At 35.5% G+C, this 22,931-nt stretch overlaps 1 protein-coding gene across 1 annotated transcript; it reads left to right on the top strand.

Annotated features, from left to right (window-relative positions):
* Window positions 1-14,539: 14,539 nt before the first annotated feature.
* On the top strand, window positions 14,540-20,323 carry LOC133817761 (uncharacterized). Its single transcript, XM_062250361.1, has 9 exons — window positions 14,540-14,820; window positions 15,438-16,003; window positions 16,238-16,322; window positions 16,466-16,541; window positions 17,095-17,175; window positions 17,452-17,588; window positions 18,003-18,255; window positions 18,893-18,956; window positions 19,429-20,323. Exons 2-9 carry the CDS (start codon window positions 15,493-15,495, stop codon window positions 20,055-20,057), a joined length of 1,836 nt encoding a protein of 611 aa, XP_062106345.1. The 5' UTR covers window positions 14,540-14,820; window positions 15,438-15,492; the 3' UTR covers window positions 20,058-20,323.
* The last annotated feature ends 2,608 nt before the right edge of the window (window positions 20,324-22,931 follow it).

Raw genomic sequence — 22,931 nt, 5'->3', positions numbered from 1 at the left:
GGACAAGCCTTAGCAGATTTCATAGTTGAATGTACAGGAATTACCAACGAAGAAGTCATAACCCCAGCCCATGAGCTGTGGAGACTTTATGTCGATGGGTCTTCGAATGAAAATGGATCGGGGGCAGGAATTATCTTAATCACTCCGACAAGAAATTGTTTTCACTCAGCCTTACAGTTTGGCTTCGAGGCATCAAATAACGAGGCTCAATACGAAGCACTATTAGCAGGACTTCAGATAGCTTCCGAGCTTTAAACAAAAGTCATCCACTACTACAGTGATTCTTAGTTGGTTGTCAACCATGTTTTAAGAGAATATCAGGCTCGTGGAATCAAAATGGCAGCTTACTTGGAGAAGGTCAAAACAGCAGTCGGGCAATTCGACTTTTACGCTATTGAACAAGTTCCACGAAAGAAAAATTCGAATGCAGATGCTTTGGCTCGACTCGCCACGACCAAGGAAGCCGATACACTCAATGTGGTGTCAGTCGAATTTCTACCAGTACTGAGCATAGCCAAGCCTAAAGAATATGACATCAACATGATAGACTCGTAGCCTACCTGGATGACTCTCATTATAGACTACCTCGAAACCAGGAGCCTCCCAGCAGACCGGAATGAGGCAAGAAAATGTATGTACAAGATACCAAGGTACACTATCTTGGAGGGAATATTGTACAGAATGGGATATTCTATGCCATTGTTAAGGTGTGTAACTCCACCCGAAGCTAGAACTTTTTTAGAGGAAATCCATGAAGGATTTTGCGGAGACCACACTGGGGGGCATAGTCTATCAAAAAAAGATAATTAGGCAAGGATACTTATGGCCTACAGTTAAAGCAAAATTGTTCGAATATGTCAAGTGTTGTGACAAGTGTCAGTGGTTCGCTTCAATCCTGCGAGCACCACCAACCGAACTCACCATGATGAGCTCCCCGTGGCCATTCGCAGTATGGGGAATCGACCTCATAGGATCCCTACCAACAGAAAAAGGGGGAGTAAAATGTGTCGTAGTCGTTGTTGATTACTTCACTAAGTGGACACAGGCCGAACCTTTGGCCAACATCACCTCGAAGAAAGTCTTGGACTTCGTGGTAAAAAATATAATCTGCAGATACGGGGTACCAAGGAAAATAATATCAGACAACGTAACCCAGTTCGATAGCGAACTATTTACACAGTTCTGCGAAAAGAATGGGATAATCAAGAGTTTTTCCTCAGTAGCCCATCCACAAGAAAATGGGTAGGTTGAAGTTGTGAACAAGACTCTGAAGAGCTCCATTAAGAAAAGGCTTGAAGAGGCTAAAGGAAAATGGCCAGAAGAATTACGACAAGTCCTATGGGCTTATAGGACAACAACTCAAAGCTCGACAGGCCACACCCCCTTCTCCCTGGCTTACGGTTGCAAATCTATGTTGCCCATTGAGGTCGAAATCCCAACAATCAGACGCGAAGCATACTACCAGACCTCAAACCAATCCCAACTCAAAGAAACTCTGGACCTAACTGAAGAAAAACAAGATGAAGCTCAACTTAAAAATGCCACATACCATCAAAGGGCTACAAGGTATTTCAATAAGAGGGTTCAAGGTAGACACTTTGGATTGGGAGATCTGGTGCTTAGGTGCGTGTTTTTGGCCATACGAGACCCCTTAGTTGGCGTGCTCGAGCCTAATTGGGAGGGACCCTACCAAATTGAATCCATTATTCGACCTGGTGTTTATAAACTAGCAAGATTAAATGGAGAATTGGTCCCACGAGCTTGAAATGGTGAACATCTACGACCTTATTACCAGTATTGTAGGAATGATGTTTATTCAGTTGTAACCAAACTTGTACTTAATTCTTGCCTTTCATTAATAAAGCACTGATTTTTATTCCAATTTTATATTTTTAATCGTTATATTTTTTGCATACTCTCAAAATTCAATAACCTAAGATTACAATCATAGGATATTAAGGGGGCATAAGTGGTATATAATCATACCATAAGCTTGAAAATATAACATCAATAAAAACAAAGTCAATAGCGGTGTATGGATTATTAACCAAGCACGAATTAAACAATAGCAGTGTATGGATTATCAACCAAACACGAAGTAAAAATAACAATGTATGGATCATTAACCAAACTTGAATTAAATAAGTCTGGAACAAACCAGCAAACTCTAATCAGCACAATTAATAGTTGGAATTCTACATGAACCAACAAAATTCACGAGTCGAGACAGAGCTGGACATTTTTTGCAAATAAGTTTCGATCTCGTAACCTCGAGACCATACTTGAGGATGAGGAAAAGTTACTATAGTTAAGAAAGAAATAACTAGACTAACGAGGTTACACGCCAATAAGTATTTTCTAACAAAAATATGTGATAAAAGTAACATTCGACCTTGATATTAACGAAGTCGAAAAAGTGCAATCAAATATAAATGCAAGTACTTTGTAGTATGCTCAAAATATTTCGAACTACAAATATGACGTATGTTATCAAGGAAAAATAAAGGTAGATGATATGCATAAATATTTCGAGAAAGAGGTTTAAGAATAAAAAACTACCATTAAAATATAAACTTGTCAAATAACTCAAACTTAGAGTTATAATTGTATTTGCCCCAAGGGCATCAAAAAGGATAGTTATAGAGGAAATAAAAATTTATGGGTCACAACCCATGTGTTGGCCTTCAAGGATTGGCAGGTCCGTCAACCACCGTCCTGATTTTCTCGGTGGCCTCCGCCGCTTCTTGAGCTTCGAGCCTGGCCTCTTCCTTCTCCAGTTGAGCTTTCCATTTGTTGACATACTCAGTCTCCTTGACGGACAGGAAGTTGGTGTCAAGGTTGGGATTGGTGGCCCAAATGCGATACATCGCCATGTCGACGGCGTGGTCTTTCTTAGCCCTAAATTTCTCAAGAAGACGAGCCTTCTCACTCTCAATGAACTCGAAAGTCATCTTCTTGTCCTCCTCCAGCTTGGCATTCAGCTCTTGGACCCTCTTGATCTTCGTGTCCTTAGCCTCCACTTCCCGCTGAATCATTTCCAGCTCTCGCCGAGTCGCTTCCTGCTCATGCCAAGCCTTTTTAAGGTCGTCTTTATTCCTGAGTTGTGCATCCCTGGCATCTTGGACGTGCACCTTGCTCGTCACAACCTCGTGATTCAGGACATAATTGTGCTAAATGAAGGTCGGAAGGGCCTGCAATTAAAAACTGATGTTAGAGGTAAAGAAAAAAAGAGTTGGCATGGAAACGTGAAGCCTATTAATTCTTAAAGAATAACTTACCGAAGAAAGCAACTCTCCACTCTTATCGAAAAGAGTGTTGGCACTCTGGCATGTTGTCAAGAACTCCCACTGGGGAGCCCCAAGGTTGGTGAGGCAATGGCCCACTCAAGTCAATGCATCAAAATCGAGCTGAACTCTGGGAGTACCGGCGGCATTGTCGACCACAAACTCAGGAACGTAGGTCGAAATGGTGAGTTTGCGGTCTCGGATTGGAGGTTGGGCAGGGCAAAATTGCTTTCGATTGCTCATAGAGGGAGGGGCCACAACCTCTAGAAGTGTTGGAGGGTCGATGACAAGGCCTAGGTCGGGTTGCTTCGAGACCAACGAGGGTAGCTCGGATCTTTTGGTGAGCTTAGAAGGGCGATCCCCCTTTCGAGCTTGGGTTCATAAATTTATCACTTAGTATTCCAAGTTCGTTTTCTTGCACCATCTAAAATAAAAGGAATGAGCCTAATGCCCAGCAAGGAAAATTTACTAAAAACATATATCATAAATCATAAGACTATATCATAAAAAATATACTATAAAACATATGACATAAAAACGTATATCATATAGGACTACAATATTAATGGCCATTAACTCATTACCGTAGCATGTGATAAAACCATCTAGGTCCTCAGTCTACTAATCGAGGTAGGTTAGATCACAAGGTAGTATATGATAACCCATCTAGGTCCTCAGTCTACTAATCGAGGTAGGGTAAATCATAACTCTAAACCACGATAATGATAAAAATCTAGGGGTTTGCTATATAAGCAACTAGAAGCCCCAAGTGACTACAAAACATATTCATATACATATATCCATAACACATACTATAACATATAAACATATCATATAAACAAATATAATCTAACCTATTTTCCTTACCAAAGACTGGGATATGGAGACAAGAACTGGATTGGAACACTCCTAAAACCAACAGTAAAAACCATGAGTTTCTAAAGAAAAGAAGATGAAAAAGAGAACTAAACCATCAAAGTAGAAACTTATCGAAAACCTTAATGTTTCAAGGAACTTAAACACCTAACCAAAAGTCATAATAATGAGTTGAAAATGGAAGAAAATAAAAGAACTACGAGGAACTGAACTTGAGGATAAGAATACCTTGAATGAACTAGGACTTCGATCTATACCTCGACACCAACATATCACTCTATCTTACTTCCCAAGTGTTTATAAAGCTTAGATTGAAAAAGCTTTTAACCAAAAACCCAAGTGTTTTCTCTCTAGAGTAATCTTAGCAGCTTGGATGCTCTGATGAATGCTTGAATGATGAGTGAAATGGCTGAGTACTAGGTCCTATTTATAGAGTTCAAGGAGTGAAACTAACCCCTTTTAAAATGAATAAATAAATTAATATAAATTGAAAAGATTTGAATCTTCATTTCAACAGATGCCCAGAACCTGGTAAAAAACGTTCAAGAGCAAGTCCAAGTGGTTGAGGGCTATTTCTAGCTTGGATTCCACAAAGTTTCAAAAACTGACCCAAGGGTCGATATATCGCCCTACCCTAGGCGATATATCGCCTAAGCCTATGCCCTGAGTCTTCATGGTTTCGTTCGTGCAAAGTTGAAGTGTTTTCTGTATCTTCCATAGGTGATATATCGACCCCTATAACTGCGATATATCAAACACGTTTTTGCACTCTTTCAACATATTTTAAAATGATTAAACAACTTTGACTGAGTAAAACGTAATCCTAACAGCTGCTGGAAGGTTCTAAAGCTTCTAGATTCATCCATTATTAAATTATTCATCCAAAATGCTTAAATCCTTAATAAACATGCTTGTGACAAGCTATATTAATCTAAACCTTGGGTTATAATAAATAATATTTCTAGGACCAGCTATATTAATCAAACCTTATGTAATAATTAATATTTCTAAATTATAGGTTAAACTTATAAAATCTATAAAACTTATAAAATCTCTAACCAACTAACTCCCGGCTTGAACCAATATCCACGAAAACTAAAACTACAAGCTACTACTACTACTACTACTACTACTACTACTACTACTACTACTACTATCTAGCCAGCTAAGTAAAATTTCGAGACGCTACAATTATATTTTACAATATATGATTGAGACTTCTAGGTGAAAGAAACCTAATTGGAAGATTATGTTGAGCTTGAGCTCGGGGACCAGGAAATCCCTCTGCCTTCAGATGATTCTAAAGGGGTTCCCTCTCTATAAGTAGGGGACATCCTAGACGGTCCCTATAATCATTGGTCCCGTACTGGACAACTATCCCATCCCAAACTTCATTTAAACTATACATAATTTGGTATTTTCCTAACCAACTATCGAACCTATGCACCTTAAGATCTACCCTGGAACAGACCATAAAATTATTCCTAGGATCGTTAAAAAGGACTACAACATTAGGCTCTCGTCTAAGAAGACTGGGAGACCACTTGGACAAATCTAACACGGCTTTACCTCCGTCGGATGAGCTCGGTGAAGCCTCATCCAGAGCTTCAGTTCTCGAGCATGGAGGCTCAGCTAATCTAAGAATAAAGGTCCGGGTGTGTGAGCTCGAGGGTCTTTTTTTGGAGGGAAGCTTGGCGGACGAGATAGGGACATCTTCCCATCTCGCAAACTTGTGGATTCCCGAGTCATCTGTGGACTCGCCCTCACGAAGGAGACCGCATAGTCAGAGCTTATCCTCATGAAGAAGCTAATTGAGGGATCTCCGACCATAAGGGAGCTTGAGAATTGCCTCCTTGTGGTCCTTCATAGCCTTTGTGGGCTATGGGAGGTGATAGTTGGCTGCGTGAAAAGATTGAATGAGTGTTTTGAGCTCGAAAAGAAAAAAGAAAAATCAAAGAAAACTATGACGAGATACTTACGAATATGTTGAAAATAGTATAATCGACAAGGAGCAAGACTGTCTGTTAAAAAAAAAGATAGTTTTGAAGTTGGGAGGATGGTTAGGAATGTCCTCAAACAACCGCCTCTCCTTTGGGTAGCTCAAGAGGTAATAAAAGCCATCCCCGCCATGAGCTCGAAAAGGATTTCTTTTAAGGCAGAAGAGGTATAGAATCTCATGTGTCGAAGCTCCCTCTCACTTTATCTCGTGGTATAACGACCTCAGAGCGGCCAGGACTCTGTATAAATTGAATTGGAGCTGGAACAGGGTGATACTGGCGTAATTAGTGGAGCTCTGAAAATAGTCCTTCGGGGGCAGTAATGCCCCAGCTTGCATATGTTCGCAACTCCAGGCCTCGAGTTTGACCTTCCTTTCAGAGTCGTGTTCACCTGGAGCGAAGCAACTCCTCTCGTAGGAGCTTGCGCGCCGACACACCAGTTTTCCAGATAACTTTAACCCATGGCAGGACAGCAATTCTGAAATCTGCCTAGTGGAAGTGACGGAGCTTTGATAATGTTCAGCCTCAAAGAAAGAACTCTCTGAGACTGGTATGGATAGGGCTTTGGAGGCGGTGTGTGCGATTGGCTAGTTCGAAGTGCTCTCCATGAATTTAAAAGAGAGTTCGCCTGGGGAAAAGGCTATTGTGACCTTACACTTGGGATCTAATGGAATCGGTCGAATTTCGAGGTCTGGGTCAAGATACACGAAAAATCGAAGCTTCTTTCTTTTTTTTCTCTTCAACCTCATCGATCTGACGTCGAAAGTGGGCATGGATATCTTCCCGTTCGAGACATTCCTTGTGTTCCTGGATCAGTCGCTTGTTTCGAGAAAATGGTGACTCAGGTTGAGGAGGCGGTGGGTGATAAGGGATCGCAAGCTCGGGCCCCCACCGATTCTCTGAAGACTACGACATCTAACAAGAAAGAAAAAGGTGAGGGCCCATTATTTAAAAGAATGGAAAGAATTAAGGCTCAATAACTCGAGTTTGCAAGCTTGAAATAACGAGATCGCATTAATCGAGCCTGAAGGTTTGAAATAGTGAGATTAACTCAAATGCCAAAATCAAGCTATTAAAAGTTCAAGGCATCGAGAGTGGACCCACGCGAGAGTGGGGCGGTTACTGTCAGTTTGGAGTATCCCAAATTTCTAGGAAAAAATGGGTAGTTACCCAAAAAAGAGATATTATCGGGATACATCCATTAAAACCCTAATCCAAAGCCCTTTTTTCTTAAGCTACACGAAACGTATAACCTATTATCCCATAACCTAAAGAAAGGTTCCATTTTTATCTGTTTTTAGCAAACCTTTTTGCCTAAACATATTTCTGATCACTACAAATCTACACAAATCAAAAACTACATCTTGGAAAGAAAATTTCAAGAATGTCGAACCAGCTTTCTTACGTACAGACGCACAAAAAAAACATGTAAGAAATACATGATAAAGTCTGGTGAACTTACACAAGGTTGATCTTGGGAATGTAGAGATTATAGACTATAAAATGGGAAGTAGAAACGATCCCACGAAGTCGAAGGTGGTGAGATTACGTTGCTTCTTTGGCTTGGAGAACATGCGAAGAGTTGAGAGCTCTAGTTCGTGTTTTTTATTCTAAAAATTAAAAAGCAAAATGAAGAGGTAGAGGATGGTCAATGGATTTAAATAGGCAAAAATGTGCTGCTCAAAGGGGAGTCTGAGCCCTTGATTTGGGTTAAAACGTGATCTGAGGGACCACGTTCGATTTCAAAAAATTGGCGGCAAAAAGGGAATAGGAAAGGACGTGTGCAAAGAAAAGAGTACTCGAGAACTCTTAGTATGCAATTCCCTAATCACACATGTCCACACTCGAGTGTAGTAGGTGGGCACGTTTTTCGAAAGTGAAGTTCAAAAGTTTCCTTCTTAGAGGATTCGAACCAATTCTTTTGAGGGGGCAAAATGTTACACCCAAATTTTGAGATTAAATAAATAGTCTTGAAATGTAGGCTCATAAAGAGTAAGCTCAAGAATAACAAGTGTTAGCAATACACTTGTATAAATTGACAAACGGTTCCAGATCTGCTATCAGCGTTCAAGCATGAGTTGCAGGCTCAAACATACCAACTTTCTCTGAGGAATGAGTTTGACTGAATTAGTGAATGAGGAGGAGGCAACAACTGGAGTGATGAGCTCAAATCGTGGTTAGTCTCAAAAGTGCATTAACACAACGTTTGAGCTCAATGACGCGTTTACCACACGAAAAAGTTGTTAGGAAATCCCTATTTCATAGGGATTCATTAAAACTGTGTATTGAATCCCTATTTTCATGAGATATTACTTAATTAACGCATTTAATTTGTATTATTAATGTGGATATTTATTTGAATTTAAACATTTGATTGTAACTTCCCTGAATTGGGGGGAAGATATTCCTACAACCAAGTCTATAAATAGTCTGGACTAGGTCATTTGTATTCGCGCACAATTTTGTACTGAGAAGAAACTCTAGCGAATTGCTTTCATTCGAAGCTTTGAGGGAGTGTTCATAATAATAGTGACTCGTGGACGTAGGCAGATTTTAACTGCTGAACCACGTTAAAATCTCTTAATTCTTCTGTTCTTTGTAAATCATTACTTATTGCTCTACATAATTAAGTTGACGAAAAACGACGTCAACATAAACATATTAGAAAATATACATGCCTTCGCATAATTTTTTTTATAATAATTTTAATTATATATTTAAGGTAATTTTATATTTGTTTGATAAATATTATAATTTGAATTTATACATTTTGTAATTCAACTATATATATTTAACGCAATTCTATATTTATTTGATTAATTTTATAATTTGTATAATGTGAGTGAGAAATTTATACTTTTTCTAATTCCTCAATTTTTTTTTTAAGTTATGCTCTAATAGTAAAATTGTATTAAAAGTATCTAATTAATCAATTATTTGTTTCTCTCTCCTTTCAAGAAATGGATAGAATGTATAATAGCATTTGAAAAGCAAGAGATGTGAAAAAATTAAGCTAACAAACAATATTAACATCAATTTTCATAATTATATACTTTTTAATTCATCATATGTTCTTTGTTTCTAAAAAAGAATTTTTGTGCTTCACATCAACCTCTGCATCTTTTATTGCTGCTGGAATGTCTACTAAATTACAATTTAGAAAACAGTTATTAACTATAGTGAAAACAAATCACAAATCAAACAATATCATTAATAATATTGTTTTGTTACAAGCATGAGAAAATATCAAATGAGAGAAAAATACAATTATTAATATTGATAATTAATGATAATAATTATAATATTTTGTACAACTATTCACTTTTGAATAAAAAATATAATTATATTATAATAAGAAAATAGATATATAGAGAACCAAAATTCAAACAATATTAATACTAATACCAATACTTGGTCAGCTAATTAAATTCGAAGATACAAATATACTTTTTTCAATACATATAGTAAACAATATCATAGCACCATGGTCCACGTTCAATGTAATGCCCTGGGTAGCCAAGACCGTTCCACTGTGTGTTATAAAGGTGCAAGACTTGCTAATCAAGTAAATTAGTTGAAAACGTGTCGCTAAGATCATTAGTGAACTAGGATTAAAGGTTTTGGTCATAAAAGATACATCTCATATAAATAAACGTTTTGTACATGGGATCCCAAAAGAAATAACGTTTAAATGACAGTTTACAAAATTTTCCAGAGTATATACATCAATTAACCACTCTAAGGGCAAAACAGACATGTAAGGTTCTCCCATTCCTGTCCAACCCACGACCGTGGCGGCTGGGCAGCTGACTATGTACATTCCGCCTCTAGAGCTCTTTAAGTCAAGGCTGATCAAGTTTACCCTTGCCTTTACCTGCACCACGTAGCACTCGTGAGCCAAGGCCCGGCAAGAAAATATAACATCATAGCACAAACAATGATAATAATCAAATAACTCTTTAAGCATGTTCACAAACTTAGCAATCCATATTAATCACATAATCCATAGACATAACCAGAAAATCCACAAACTAATACTCAACTATTCAGCATGTCACATTCATCAGTTTAACAATGATAACCAAATCACATATCGATCAGGGTCGACGCCCTTAGGTCGCACCCTCTGTTTACCCCACTGACTCCGACCCGCTTAAACCGAGCTCAGTGAATATTAAGCTGTCCTCAGCTACCAGTGGCTGAGTCGCGCCCTGTGCACCAACAACACTCTTAGGTCGTTTGTTTAATATTCGCATGTCATAATACCACCTTACATAACGCATACAAGAATAGGGAACCCTTAGTCCCGTCATAAACTCACAACCGGATGCAGTTTTCTTACTTTTAATTCCAAGTGTTCTGATTACGAGAGATGACCCTTGAGCACGATCCGTTTCCTGAGCCCTAGCTTACACCTAATCACAACCAAGATAAGGGATTCCATCAATAATAATTGTATAAAGGTTTCCAGACCAAGTTCTAGCCTCCGGAACATCGAATTCCACCAAACACGGTAGTGGAATCGATCCCGAGCATCCTAGGTTAGGTTCCCTCGCCTAAAACCTCCTTTAGGCCAAATATGCCCTTAAGAGCTGCAGCCCAAGCTTTCTATGCTGCGGCCTGTCCTTATCCAGAGGCCCAGCTATACCAAATAACAGACACAGGTCGCGGCCCAACACTCCCCATGCCACGATCTGCCCCTCTTCCTCAGCTCCCATCTGCTCTAGAGGGCCGCGGCACACCGAGAACCGAGCCGCAGCCCGACCCCTTCGAACCCAGAAAACCCACCATCTTTAACAATCAAACCTCACTCAAATCAACCCAAAACCATCCTAATGATACAATTCAACTATCATAAACATCCTAACATATTTCTAGCAGCATAACCCAAGAAAAACCTAGCTTAGAAACTCATAAAAATCTCACTTTAATCCTTAAAACCCATAAGCTCATAAACATCAAAACCCAACTAAGAAAATACAGAATTCAGATGCTAAACTATAAATTAGAGCTTACCTTCACTGAAGAACCAATCCACCAAGCATTTGCTGAGCTAATAACTCCCAAGTCCTTAGCCTCAATTCAGTCTTCAATTTCAAAACCCAAAAACTCTTAGAACCCAACCCAAAGCTACATAATTAAATGACCAAGAATGTGATTCAAGACTTACCACAACTCATGATTGGAGTCCTTAGCTAATACTGAGTTAATCTTCCAAGTTTCAGCTCAAACTTCTGAGTTTCCAGCCAAGTTTTCCTTTGGTTTCACTAGCTTCCTTGAGAGAGTGTTTGAGATGATAGGAATGAGCTGAGAGGAAAATGAAAGGGTCGGTTTGGCCATTTTCTACTGCTTTCTTAATTTAGTTTTATCCACCCCTAGTTAATTAAGTTAATCCCAAAGCTCGGGTACCAAAAACGTCCCCCAGAGCAAAATGGTAAATTTCTCCAATATTTCATCCTAAGATTTCTAACCTCAAATATATCTCCAATTATTTATTTCCATAACCCGATAACTCAAATAACTGTCTAATACCCAAAATACCCCTTGACTCGCCCCGAGGCAAGGATTAGGTCCCGTTGTGACTTTCCTGCTAACTGGCTCCCTAGGATCGCCTCAAATCGCATGCTGCAGATAGATCCACATAATAATGTGGTCTTCACAATTATAACATATAATCACATTTATGCCCTCAACGGGCTAAAATTACAAATATATCCCTTTAAGCTAAACATGGCTTACATGCATACTAATACTCTTAGACATGCATCTCATATATCCATATAATCATATAAGCATGCTTATCACGGAATCATGCATTAAATTATTTAATTCACACATAAACCAATTATGCCATCCCGGCATACTAATCAAGACCCTTAAGCCTTATTAGTGATTTTTGGGTCGTTACATTCAATTTCTTCTCCTTCCAAAAACATAAGAAAAATACCAAAATCTAAAATCAACCATAAATAAATATACATATATTGCACCATCGGTGAGTTCTCAATCGGTGAGTTCTCTCTATATTTGTCAGGTCCACAAAACTTACTTGAAAATACTTTTTGAGATATATTGTAGTGTCAACATAGTTTGATATTCATTTGTGTATGAAAATATGCATGGTATACATTGAAAGTCATGTACGTGTGTATGATACACGAAAAACTTAAGGAAATGCTGGTACACTTGGAAATGATACTTATAGGATATACACAAACCAACAATTTTAGATATACAATCTCTATATATTTATACACACATATATTCATGGATATTTATAGAGATTTTTACTTTGAAACTTAAATTATTGATTTATACTATTTTGATAGTCAAGTCATGAAGCTAAATAAATTATGATATACAAAAACTTATAGAAATGTTGGTACACTTGGAAATGGTACTAATATGATATACACAAACTAATAATTTTAGATATACAATTTGTATATTTACACATATATTCATATATAGAGAGAAAGACTGAATACATTGAAACTTGAATTATTGATTATTACTCACTTGAGTAATTGAGAGCCAAGCCATGAAACTAAATAAATTCTTAATCAAATTAATATTATATGCATATATATATTTAATTGTTAAGATATTTTGGTTTTGAATTTGAAATTTTTTACGTTTTAATAACTATTTAAATAAATTTTTAATCAAATTAATATTATGTGTATATATAGTGATGTGTACATATATTGATATTTTTAATTGTTAAGATATTTTGGTTTGGAATTTGAAATTTTTTACCTTTTTATTTTTTATTTTTTTTAAAAGCTAGATATTTAAGTATTAATTAATAGTTCTTTACGATTTTTTTTTTATCTATAGATAGATGTTATTTTTAAACTACATTTTTTAAAACATATATATCTAAAATAAAACAACATTTACGTAAAATACATTACTACATTAATTTATAAAATATATTTTTGAATGTATTAATTTATATATAGGCGTAATTAGTAGTTACATTTTTTTATTACTACATTTTTTAAACGTGTAAAATAGATAGAGTAAATATTAATATCTTGTAAATATATCATTTAAATTTAACAAGCATGTATCTACTTACATTTTTTTTTAAATTACTATATTATTACAATCTATAAAATGAATAAAAAAATTAGATTAAAGGAGAAAATAAATACAGGCTGGACTTTCTAGCACGACACGAAATTAGCATGAGCACGACAAGACACGACACGAAAAAATATGGGCTTGGGCCAGGCACAACACAAATTGAAAATTGGTACGGCATGACATGAGCCTGAGCACGACACTGCATGACAAGCCCGAAGGCATGACAGGAAAGCACGAACAAACTAGTCCGAAAGTACGACATGATCAAAAGCCCGATATTTTGACATTAATAATTATAATAAATTTTTATTTGTCAATTATATATAAATTAAAATGATAATAAAAATCTATTATTTTTCTCAATGTTTATAATTTTATTAATTTATTTTAAGATTTGTGAGTTAAATTTTTTTGTATTTTTTAGTAGGTATTCAAATTCTAATAATTATTTTTGATATAATTTTGTGTAAAGTATTATTAAAAAGTATATAAAAATATCTCAAACTATAATTTAAACAAAGAAATGTATTTTGATTGATGGTAAGTCCATTAATTGTTAAAAAGGAATATTCACATTTTTTTGCAATAATAAAATAGGCCTAAAAGTGGGCCCAAATTTGGGCCCAAATAAAGAAAGTTGACCGGTCCGACTTGGGCCCGACACAACTTGGATCGGACCGGGCCGGTCCATATTTATAGTTCTAATTAAAAGTGTTTTAAAACAATTTTAGGGCATCACATCATTCTCTTAAAAATCATATTTGTATAATATATAGATATTATATATATAAAAAAAAAACTTACGTAATAGTAATGATTTAACTATTAATTTAGGTATTTAAAAAATTATTAAAAGGGGAGGTACTCTTTTTAAGTCATTTTAAAATTAAAAGTACGACATGAGTATTATACATAACATCGGGTACCATATTTCATCTTTTAATGTCATTTCCCATGAGATGGGAGAACCACAATGTTATTTTTAAAAAAAATTAAGGAAATTTACAATGTAAGTTTGGTATGAATTGGCAAAAAAAAATTATGATTTTGTAAAGAATCGAAATTAAATTAATAAAAATCTAGTGATGAATTTTTTGTTTCCTAAAAAAAATACAATAATGAATTGAATAACATAACAAAAGCAAGTGGCAAAAGCCGCCAAAGTTAATGCCGAAAATAATAGTGCATGATTATATATAGGGCCTCTTTCATAAAATAATCAAGAATTTTAATTAATTTTTTTAAATAAAAAGAAAAGAGTCAAAGCATATCTTGTTGAGAATTGGGCAGTGAGGTAAGAGAAGAACGGAAAAGAAACCTAGGGAACGTACCCTACGCCGCATTGCAGGCTATCCTTGTCTCCTCTCTCTCCTCTCCCTTCCAAGAAGAGCTGAGCGACACAAGGAAAAGGAGATCTATTGCTTATCTTTCCTTAATCTGATTGGCTTCGACGATTCAGCTTCTCATCTCTTTTCATTAAAACCCTAATCCCTCCCTATTTCGAAGTATAATACGAATTTGAATTAGATCTTCTCCCCCAATTGTTCTTTTCTTTCCCAGCTACCAAACAGGTTCATTTCTCACTTCATTGTCTCTTTTTTTTTTTTTTTTTAATTTCAAGCATATTCTTTGTTTCAGAATTTAATTGATTTGATTAGCTATGGTGTAGTCTTGTGACTTTATGCTGGAGTGTGTTGTCAATGTATTATCAGGCCATGGTTTTGCTTTTTTATTTTATTATTGTTTTGAAATTCTGAAAGAGCGCAAAATAGTTGAGTCAACCGTGAAAAGTAGATTTACTAAGCTTGAGATAGTTGGCTTAATTAATAAAAAAATTGTGTCAAATAAGTGAATTAGTTAACTTTCTGTGATGTTGTGTCGATTTCGAGAGTTTGTGATTCATTTCTTCTTCTACAAGTTCACATAATCTATTTGCTTAAGTATGGTTTATGGTCATTGTACCTATAATCTGCACTCAAATGGGTTATCGTTTTTTATTTAGTTGACTTGAATGTAACACTACGTCAATGCAATGTTTTGTGTTTTAGATATGCTTTGGAGGTGAATTTAGAATCATTCCCCCATTTCCAGCATTTTTGCATTGCTTCAAAATGTATATACACACAACACACAAATACATTCTTTATTATATTGTTTTGTGGCTGATATGGTGCTTTATTTTCTGCAGAGTAATTTCCGTAGCTTATTTAGAAGACCTGTTCGAAAAATCATCATAGTTCTATATGGATAATGAAAATATGATTGCCCTCCATGCTTCTGGTGAATCTGCCCGTGAGAGTGAGAATGATGATGAAGATAATTTTGAGAATGGTCCAAGTGAGATTGATTCTCAACAAACTAGTTCCAAGGATGAAGAACATAAACTCAACAGTGTAGAGAAGGGGCACAAGAGTGTTGTTCAATGTGAAAATGGTGATCAGCTTCCAGAATCAAACCCTCAAAAGGATTTGATTGACAGCGATTCGGATATGGAAATTGAGGATTTGAATAGTGTCCCTGCATCAACAGGGGTTCACAATGAGGATGGTGCTCAATGTGAAGATAGTCATTGCTTACCAGAACCAAACCTTGAAAAGGATGTCGTTGATAACTCATCTTTCTTACAAGTGAATGTCAAATTGACTGAAAATGTTTTAGTTGCTGTGGCACCAAATAGTGGGGCAAATGCTGAGATTGGTCGTCTTGCCTTCCAAGAAGAGAACTCCATTGGGATAAAAAAGATGGGTGGCAGTTGTATCCTTCTTTTCATATAATATACCAAGTTTTTTTTATTTATTTTCATTAATAATATCTACCTCCATTCCACTTAGAATTTGGAGGCTAATACAGATGGGTTTAAAGGATAATATTACAGTTTAAATAGTACCCTACAACATAGAACCAAGGATTTCTAAATTATTTATTATCTGATTTTGAGTTGTTCTGTTATAAGTGAATTTGGCTTTTTCCATAATTCAAAATTACCAGCTATTTCAGGTATCAAGAGAGCCCGGGTAATGTTTGATGAACAGCAGCAACCGTCAGTGTGTGTCAAATATACTTCCTTAACAAGGTTGGTGGGAAATTGGGAATATTCAGTATCATAAATAAATATATTCTTAAATTATTCATGTGTGATCTTTAATTTAGTGGTCTTTGGAAACTCTGGTTACTTCTCCAATGGTTGATTTTTAAGCAGATCTCTTTCTTTTCCAGAGCTAGTAAACATAAGCTTGAAGAGCTATTACAGCAATGGTCAGAATGGCATGCTCAACATGTTTCCAAAACCCAAGTGAGATACTTATTAATTGTATATTTTTAAGTTTTAACATGTTACCCCATGGTGGCAACATGGTTGTTTTATTACACTGTTGCGAAGTCCTATTAAAGGACTAAAACTATATGAAAAAGTATATGATTAACCTTACCTTTGAAGTTGGAATGAAAACTATTTCCTTCTGGTAAACTAAGATTGTCTGAACAATTACATTCTTCCTGAATGCTTTCATTTTTTTTTTTTGGCTGAGTACTTGGCTTGATTAATCTAATAAAGGTTCTTCCTTCTCTTTCCTTTATCTTTTCTTTGCACCTAGAATATAGAAAGGCTTAAAAGTTAGCCGGTGTTGTAGTGACTTTATGGCTATCAAATTGATAGAATAATATGTAACCTGAATTTTTTGTTTAAGAAATTATCTTCACTGGTGGAAAAAATAAAACATCACTTTTGTTTTTTGATTGACCGACTTCACTTAGTGTTTTTCTATGCAATCAATGCAGTTTCTTTTTGTTAATTTCCTGTATTAATTTTTGAACTCTGATTGAACTATTTGAAACATGTTTTTTAGGATCCAGTTGAAGTATTAGAATCTGGAGAAGAGACATTCTTTCCTGCTTTACATGTTGGCTTGGAGAAAACGTCATCTGTGGTGAGCTTCCACTATCTGTGCTTGGTCCTCCTTGTGTAGCGGAGGCAGGTTTTTTAACATTTAGGTTACTTGCTTTGAGAATGTGCCCTTGTGATCGATTTCTATTCTTTTGGTGGGAAAATAATAAGCTACATTAACTCTTTGTAGAACATATTCTGGTCAGAACCTTTCCCCAGTCGCATACACTTTTCTGCTTTAAACTTGTTCATGAGCTTATATTGATACATGTATAATGCCATCAATCCTTCTCAAGTGTCTTTTACTTTGTATTTGTAGTCTTTCTGGATGGACAAGCAAACAAGGAAAGAACAGAACAAGGAATTTGTTGAATTGGATTGTAACTCTGTGCCTCTATATGATCGTGGTTTTGCATTGGGTTTGACATCAGATGATGGTACAAATAACATTGAGGGGTAAACACCGTTATACTATTATTACTCATTGGAATTTTACCCAAGTAGAAGTTATATTAAATTATTATACTTTATTTAAAAAAAAAAAAATTGTATCTTGCCTTAGTAAAAAAAAAAGATATAGAAGATTCATTTCCAAATCCTTTTGCTTCACATTGAATGTATGGGCTGCATGTTCAGTGATTTATCAACAAAATATTTTGACTCCATTAAAGTTGAAATTCTTGTTAAGAAAAATGATTCCTTTGATTAATCTGGCTGCTTGTTTACATGTTTGGTGTTATTAGTTGCTTTTTTGCTTTATTAAGTGATTGGGTGGGTGGGTGTGCTCCATGTTTCCAAAAAAAAGAGTTGTCTTTTTCTTTATAGATTCTTTTGTTGCTAAATTGAATTTATTTTCTTGAATTTGTTTAGAGGTGTGGAGATTATTGATGACGCTGCCCGTTGTTTCAATTGTGGTTCCTATAATCATTCTTTGAAGGAATGTCCAAAACCTCGTGATAGAGTTGCTGTCAACAATGCTCGCAAACAGCACAAGTCCAAGCGTAACCAGAATAGTGCTTCACGCAACTCAACTCGGTATTATCAGAATTCTCCAGCTGGAAAGTATGATGGTTTAAGGCCAGGAGCTCTTGATGCTGAAACACGGCAGCTTTTGGGTCTCTCGGTAATTTGGCCTTTTCTTTGTCATATAGTTGATATGTTATTTTATTGGTTGATTTTGTTCACTTTAAATTAATGTCAAAGATATAATCTGAGTTCTTGTTAAATATGTCAAGTATATAATGCATAGTTTTGCTTGAAATCAGTACATTTATTATGAATTTACATAACAATGCTTTGGGTTTGAGTCGTGCGTTTAATGATCATTCAACCATATGTTCAAAATCTTGTGTGTTCGCGGTATATGTTTTAGAGAATGGATTTAAATTTGAGACCAGACATTGTTGCTGTTGACTGTCAAACATGTGGGTGGACCTATGAACTTAAAAATGATTACACCATTGAACAAACAAATTGAAAATGAGGACATTTATTGAGTTAAAAATGGGAAGGGACTTGTCATTATTATGCTTAATTTCCAACAATTGGCCGGTTGCTTTTATTTTATTGTATTTGAATGAATTATAGTTATTAGGTGTAGTAATTTTTATTGTACACAATATAGTGATGAATATCTCCTGGTTACTGTAAATTTTGTTCTTTTGAGGAGATTGATTTTAATTTACATTTGTTATCTACACACCTATACTTATTTGTTTGATAATTTTGTTTCTTTTTGCCTTGAATTGTGGATTATGCAGGAGCTTGATCCACCTCCTTGGCTAAGTAGAATGCGTGAAATTGGATACCCTCCAGGATACCTTGGTAGTTTAAATTATTTCTTTATATTGTCGTCCTGTGCTTCCTGTTCCCCTCATGTTGTGAGATTACATGTAATTAATTTTTCTAATATACAAATATAGCAAGTTTCTGTGAGTCAGAGTTCGGTTTTCATGAGTAAAATTATTATGTTTATACATCACAACTTGATCCCACAAACAGAATTTCATTATTTTCAAATTTTGTTCATAATCCTTACCTCTTACCTATTCACGCAATAGCCTATTGGGAAAAATTATTTTCTATTTAAATTACATGTAATTAATGATGAGTCCTCACTATTGTTACTGTAAAAATTTATTGAATATTTGTTGTATGTACGTTAAAAAATAATAACGTACATTAACTTTTTGCATAGCCTAAATTTCTAAATAAAAAAAAATGAAATAGTAACCAGGAGACTTTTCAAACTTGATGCTAATTCATTTCATGACACTTTTTTCTTGGCATTTCACAGATCCTGATGACGAGGATCAACCATCAGGTATTATAATATTCGGTGATGGCGATATTATGAAGGATGAGCAGGAGGATGGAGAAATTATTGAAACACCAAGTGAAGCAAAGAGGAAAAAGAGTGTAGAGTTTCCAGGGATAAACGGGCCTATTCCAGAAAATGCCGATGAGAGACTCTGGGCAGCTTCACCATCATCTTCAGATATTTATAGGAACCGAACACACCGCAGATCCAGTCATCTATCAGAACAAGTCAGCAGAGGACATCAGCGTGAGGAAAGGTGGTCCAGGGAATTAAGAGAAGATGGACCACCTGGTGTTGACGATAGTTTTACCTCAGCAACTTACCTTCCCAGATATGGTAATTATGAATCTAACTACAACTCTCACAGTCCAAGAGCTAATCCAATAGGAAGGTTTGAACCAGACAGAGGTAGACGAAGCCGTTTTCTTGATGAAGGATTTTCAAACCATGGCTCTGTTGCTTCATCCTATCCACCACGTCTCTCACCAATAGATTATGGCTCCAGTCGATACGAAAATTGGGTTGATGAAAGCAGGAATGGTTACGATCCTGATAATTTGATGCATAGTAGTAGGGACAGGCATCGCCATCACGGTAGAAGGTAAATGGAGTTATGGGATTGTTTGTTGTAGCCATAAAAGATCTGTAGAAGAGTTTTTTCCTTAGTTAAGAACTGAGGAGGGACTTGTACAAAAGAATTAGAAGCATCTTTGTTAGATGGTTTTTGACCAGTTAAGCAGCTTATAATTTTTTAGGTTAGTATACAGATCGATTGTATTGACACATATGGGAATGTAGTTGTTATATTACACATTTGCTGTGATCACCTTTGGTGGCATTTAGACCCTTTTAATTAGTCTTGTTTGATGTAGCTGTCTGGATTTAATTTGATTATATCTCACCTAGTAACTAAATCAATAATGTAACATGGGAATCTGGTGGAAGAATTAATATTATTTTCACTAACAAAATACTGTTCCGAGCTTTTGAAAATTACAAAAATAAATAAATAAAATACCCAGTTTTTTTTAATTTCTTTTGCAAGAAAATATCTCTGGTTCTAATATGGTGCAAATTGAAAATCTCATGTTTTTTTTTTCTTGAAAATTTTAAAAATCTACGAATTCTGTTAAAGCTTTTTTTTATTCCATGTGAAATTTAATCAAGCACTAATAGCAGTACAATTTACAAACATGAGAATCCCTTGATAACTCATCCTGTTCACCGCATTCTGAGTTGAACTCCTATTTTAGTGGCTTTTTTTTAACTTCGTTAATTATTGCTTATCTTTTGTGTTATCTGTTTGAACCTATCTGGCTTGGCGTTACTTGTTTGCTTTGATTCCTGGTGTTGCCACAGGAAAATGAATAGCCAACCTTGTTGTCATCGTTCATGATCGATGTTTTCTCCAGCTTGAAGCAAGGTTAAACTTCGAGATGCTTCAAGGCCCGAGTGGCTCTGAGATCCGAGCGTCCTCAAGATCTAAGGGCTAAAATCTGGGATGCTCCAAGACCCAAGCGGCTCCAAGATCCGAGTCATCGGCAAGTGTCCCTTCCTCTCCTTTTTACTCTTGAAATTGATTGTGGAGATTCGATTATTTTTGCTTGCTGATATTAGATTTGTTCTAAGTTGGAGGCTGAGAAATTATTAAAATAGATTCATTGATGTGGGATCGAATTGGGGGCTGTGTATTTTTCCCATTTTAATTGTCATCCTTCCTCCACGGATGATTGTTCCAAATGTTGTTGGAAGAATTTTGTTACAACACCAAAATATGTGAGTAGCCGAATAGAGCTTCGAGTACTCAAAGAAATAATGTGAGTGTAAATAATTGATAGAAGCAGCACAAAAGGTTCAAGCCTACATCCACTTTGACAAAAGAGTATGCTTGTTTTTCAGTACTTTAATAAAGTTTTCTTTTTTTGAATTAGGTTATTCTTTGACCATTTACAATTTAATGACATTAAAGACATTGATTACAATAAATACACTAAATGCAAAACCTGCTCACAACAATTACAATAAATGTATTAAGTGCAGAATTCATTTATATTTGAAAAGTCTACATTGATTGTGCTTAAATGTTTGATCTTTCTTTATTTTATTTGTTGTGTTCACATTTTTCCATTGATATTGTGAACTCAGTTTTCTGAGATGAGTGAACTAGTTCTTGTACCATTGTGAGCATTTACTCGCGAGGGAGGGTAAATTTACCCTACAACATTTTTGTTATTTGGCCTCTCTCTAAGCTTGCTAAATCATATAACAATGAAGTTACTTACCTTCATTTAAGCTTTTTTTTTTTTTTAACCAGAATTGTTATCTTGATCTGATTTCTTAAAAGACTACCCTTTAGAAGAAGATGATTATATATTATGTTGTTGTCATCAAGAGACAAAAAAAACACTCGAGTCAAATCAGCAGAGGCAATGGAATTTGACTATTGTCTCACTAGCATGGACGTACACATGTGTGCATGGATCAGTCAATAATGCTAGGAAAACCATCCAATGAACATTGATTGTAGTGGATTCTTCCAACTTATTTGTTTGTACCAGCTTCTTTTCTTTTTATTTTGGAATATTGTGACGATGATTATTAGATACACCATAACATTTAAGTATAGGCCTAAATTGTAGAGCTCTTGTCAGAAATAATATTATTACCAAATTGACACGCTTGTGCATTCGACAATAATGATTCATACCTTACTACTATGTCCTAGTAAACTATCAATAATAACAGAATGCATGAAATTGGATACCAACTACCAAGGCAAACCACTAAGTATCCTCGAACTAATCATAGTCAACAGCGGTTCCAACTTGAAAAATCATTAGGCTTTGTTTGGTAAAAATAAGAGAAACATGGAGAGTATTATAGCTATCATTTATGTTGTTTTATATTCATTATTTTTTAAAAGATAATTATAATATTTAATATATTTTATTTTGTCTTTTTCTTGAATCCTCAACCTTCATTTCTCTCCTCCCTACCAAACATAAGAGTTTAATTTCCTACAATTGCTTCTGGATGGTGAGAGAATTTAGAGAGCTCAGAGTTTGAATTTGACTTGGGTTTGAAAAGATATTAGCTTGTGCTTCAATATAGATATCCTTAACCTGGATTATTAAACTCAAAGAGCAGGGACCCGTTAAAAAGATGGAACTAGTTGATTTATTTAAATGACAGTGACATAAACCAAAACTTTCTTTTTCAATAAAGATTTCAAAATGTAATGGTTGAATCACAATTTGCTGTCTCTCAACTTTAGCTAAGATAACATCAGCCGCCACCCACACAAGGAGCGTTCCTAATAATAAATAATAACTGAATAAAAGCAATGTTTGCTAACAATAAGTCAATAACAACCAGAACCAGATACACGAACTACTAACTAGCTTTTCCATTTCTGTGGTTCTCCACCACTGTTGCACAGCTATACCGGAAAATTCCGATACCCTTAAAGAGGCTCATGA

Source organism: Humulus lupulus, chromosome 2 (genome assembly GCF_963169125.1).
Source record: "Humulus lupulus chromosome 2, drHumLupu1.1, whole genome shotgun sequence".
Taxonomy (NCBI): domain Eukaryota; kingdom Viridiplantae; phylum Streptophyta; class Magnoliopsida; order Rosales; family Cannabaceae; genus Humulus; species Humulus lupulus.
Note: the sequence above shows the minus strand (reverse complement) of the source record. Positions and strands in the feature narration are given on the sequence as shown.

Bases quoted from the DNA above. Each gene is read 5' to 3' on its own strand.
- LOC133817761 (XM_062250361.1), top strand. From the start codon at position 15,493: ATGGATAATGAAAATATGATTGCCCTCCATGCTTCTGGTGAATCTGCC. The intron at 16,004-16,237 runs GTATCCTTCTTT...CAAAATTACCAG, and splicing joins AAAAAAGATGGGTGGCAGTT to CTATTTCAGGTATCAAGAGA. The intron at 17,176-17,451 runs GTGAGCTTCCAC...TTGTATTTGTAG, and splicing joins TGGAGAAAACGTCATCTGTG to TCTTTCTGGATGGACAAGCA.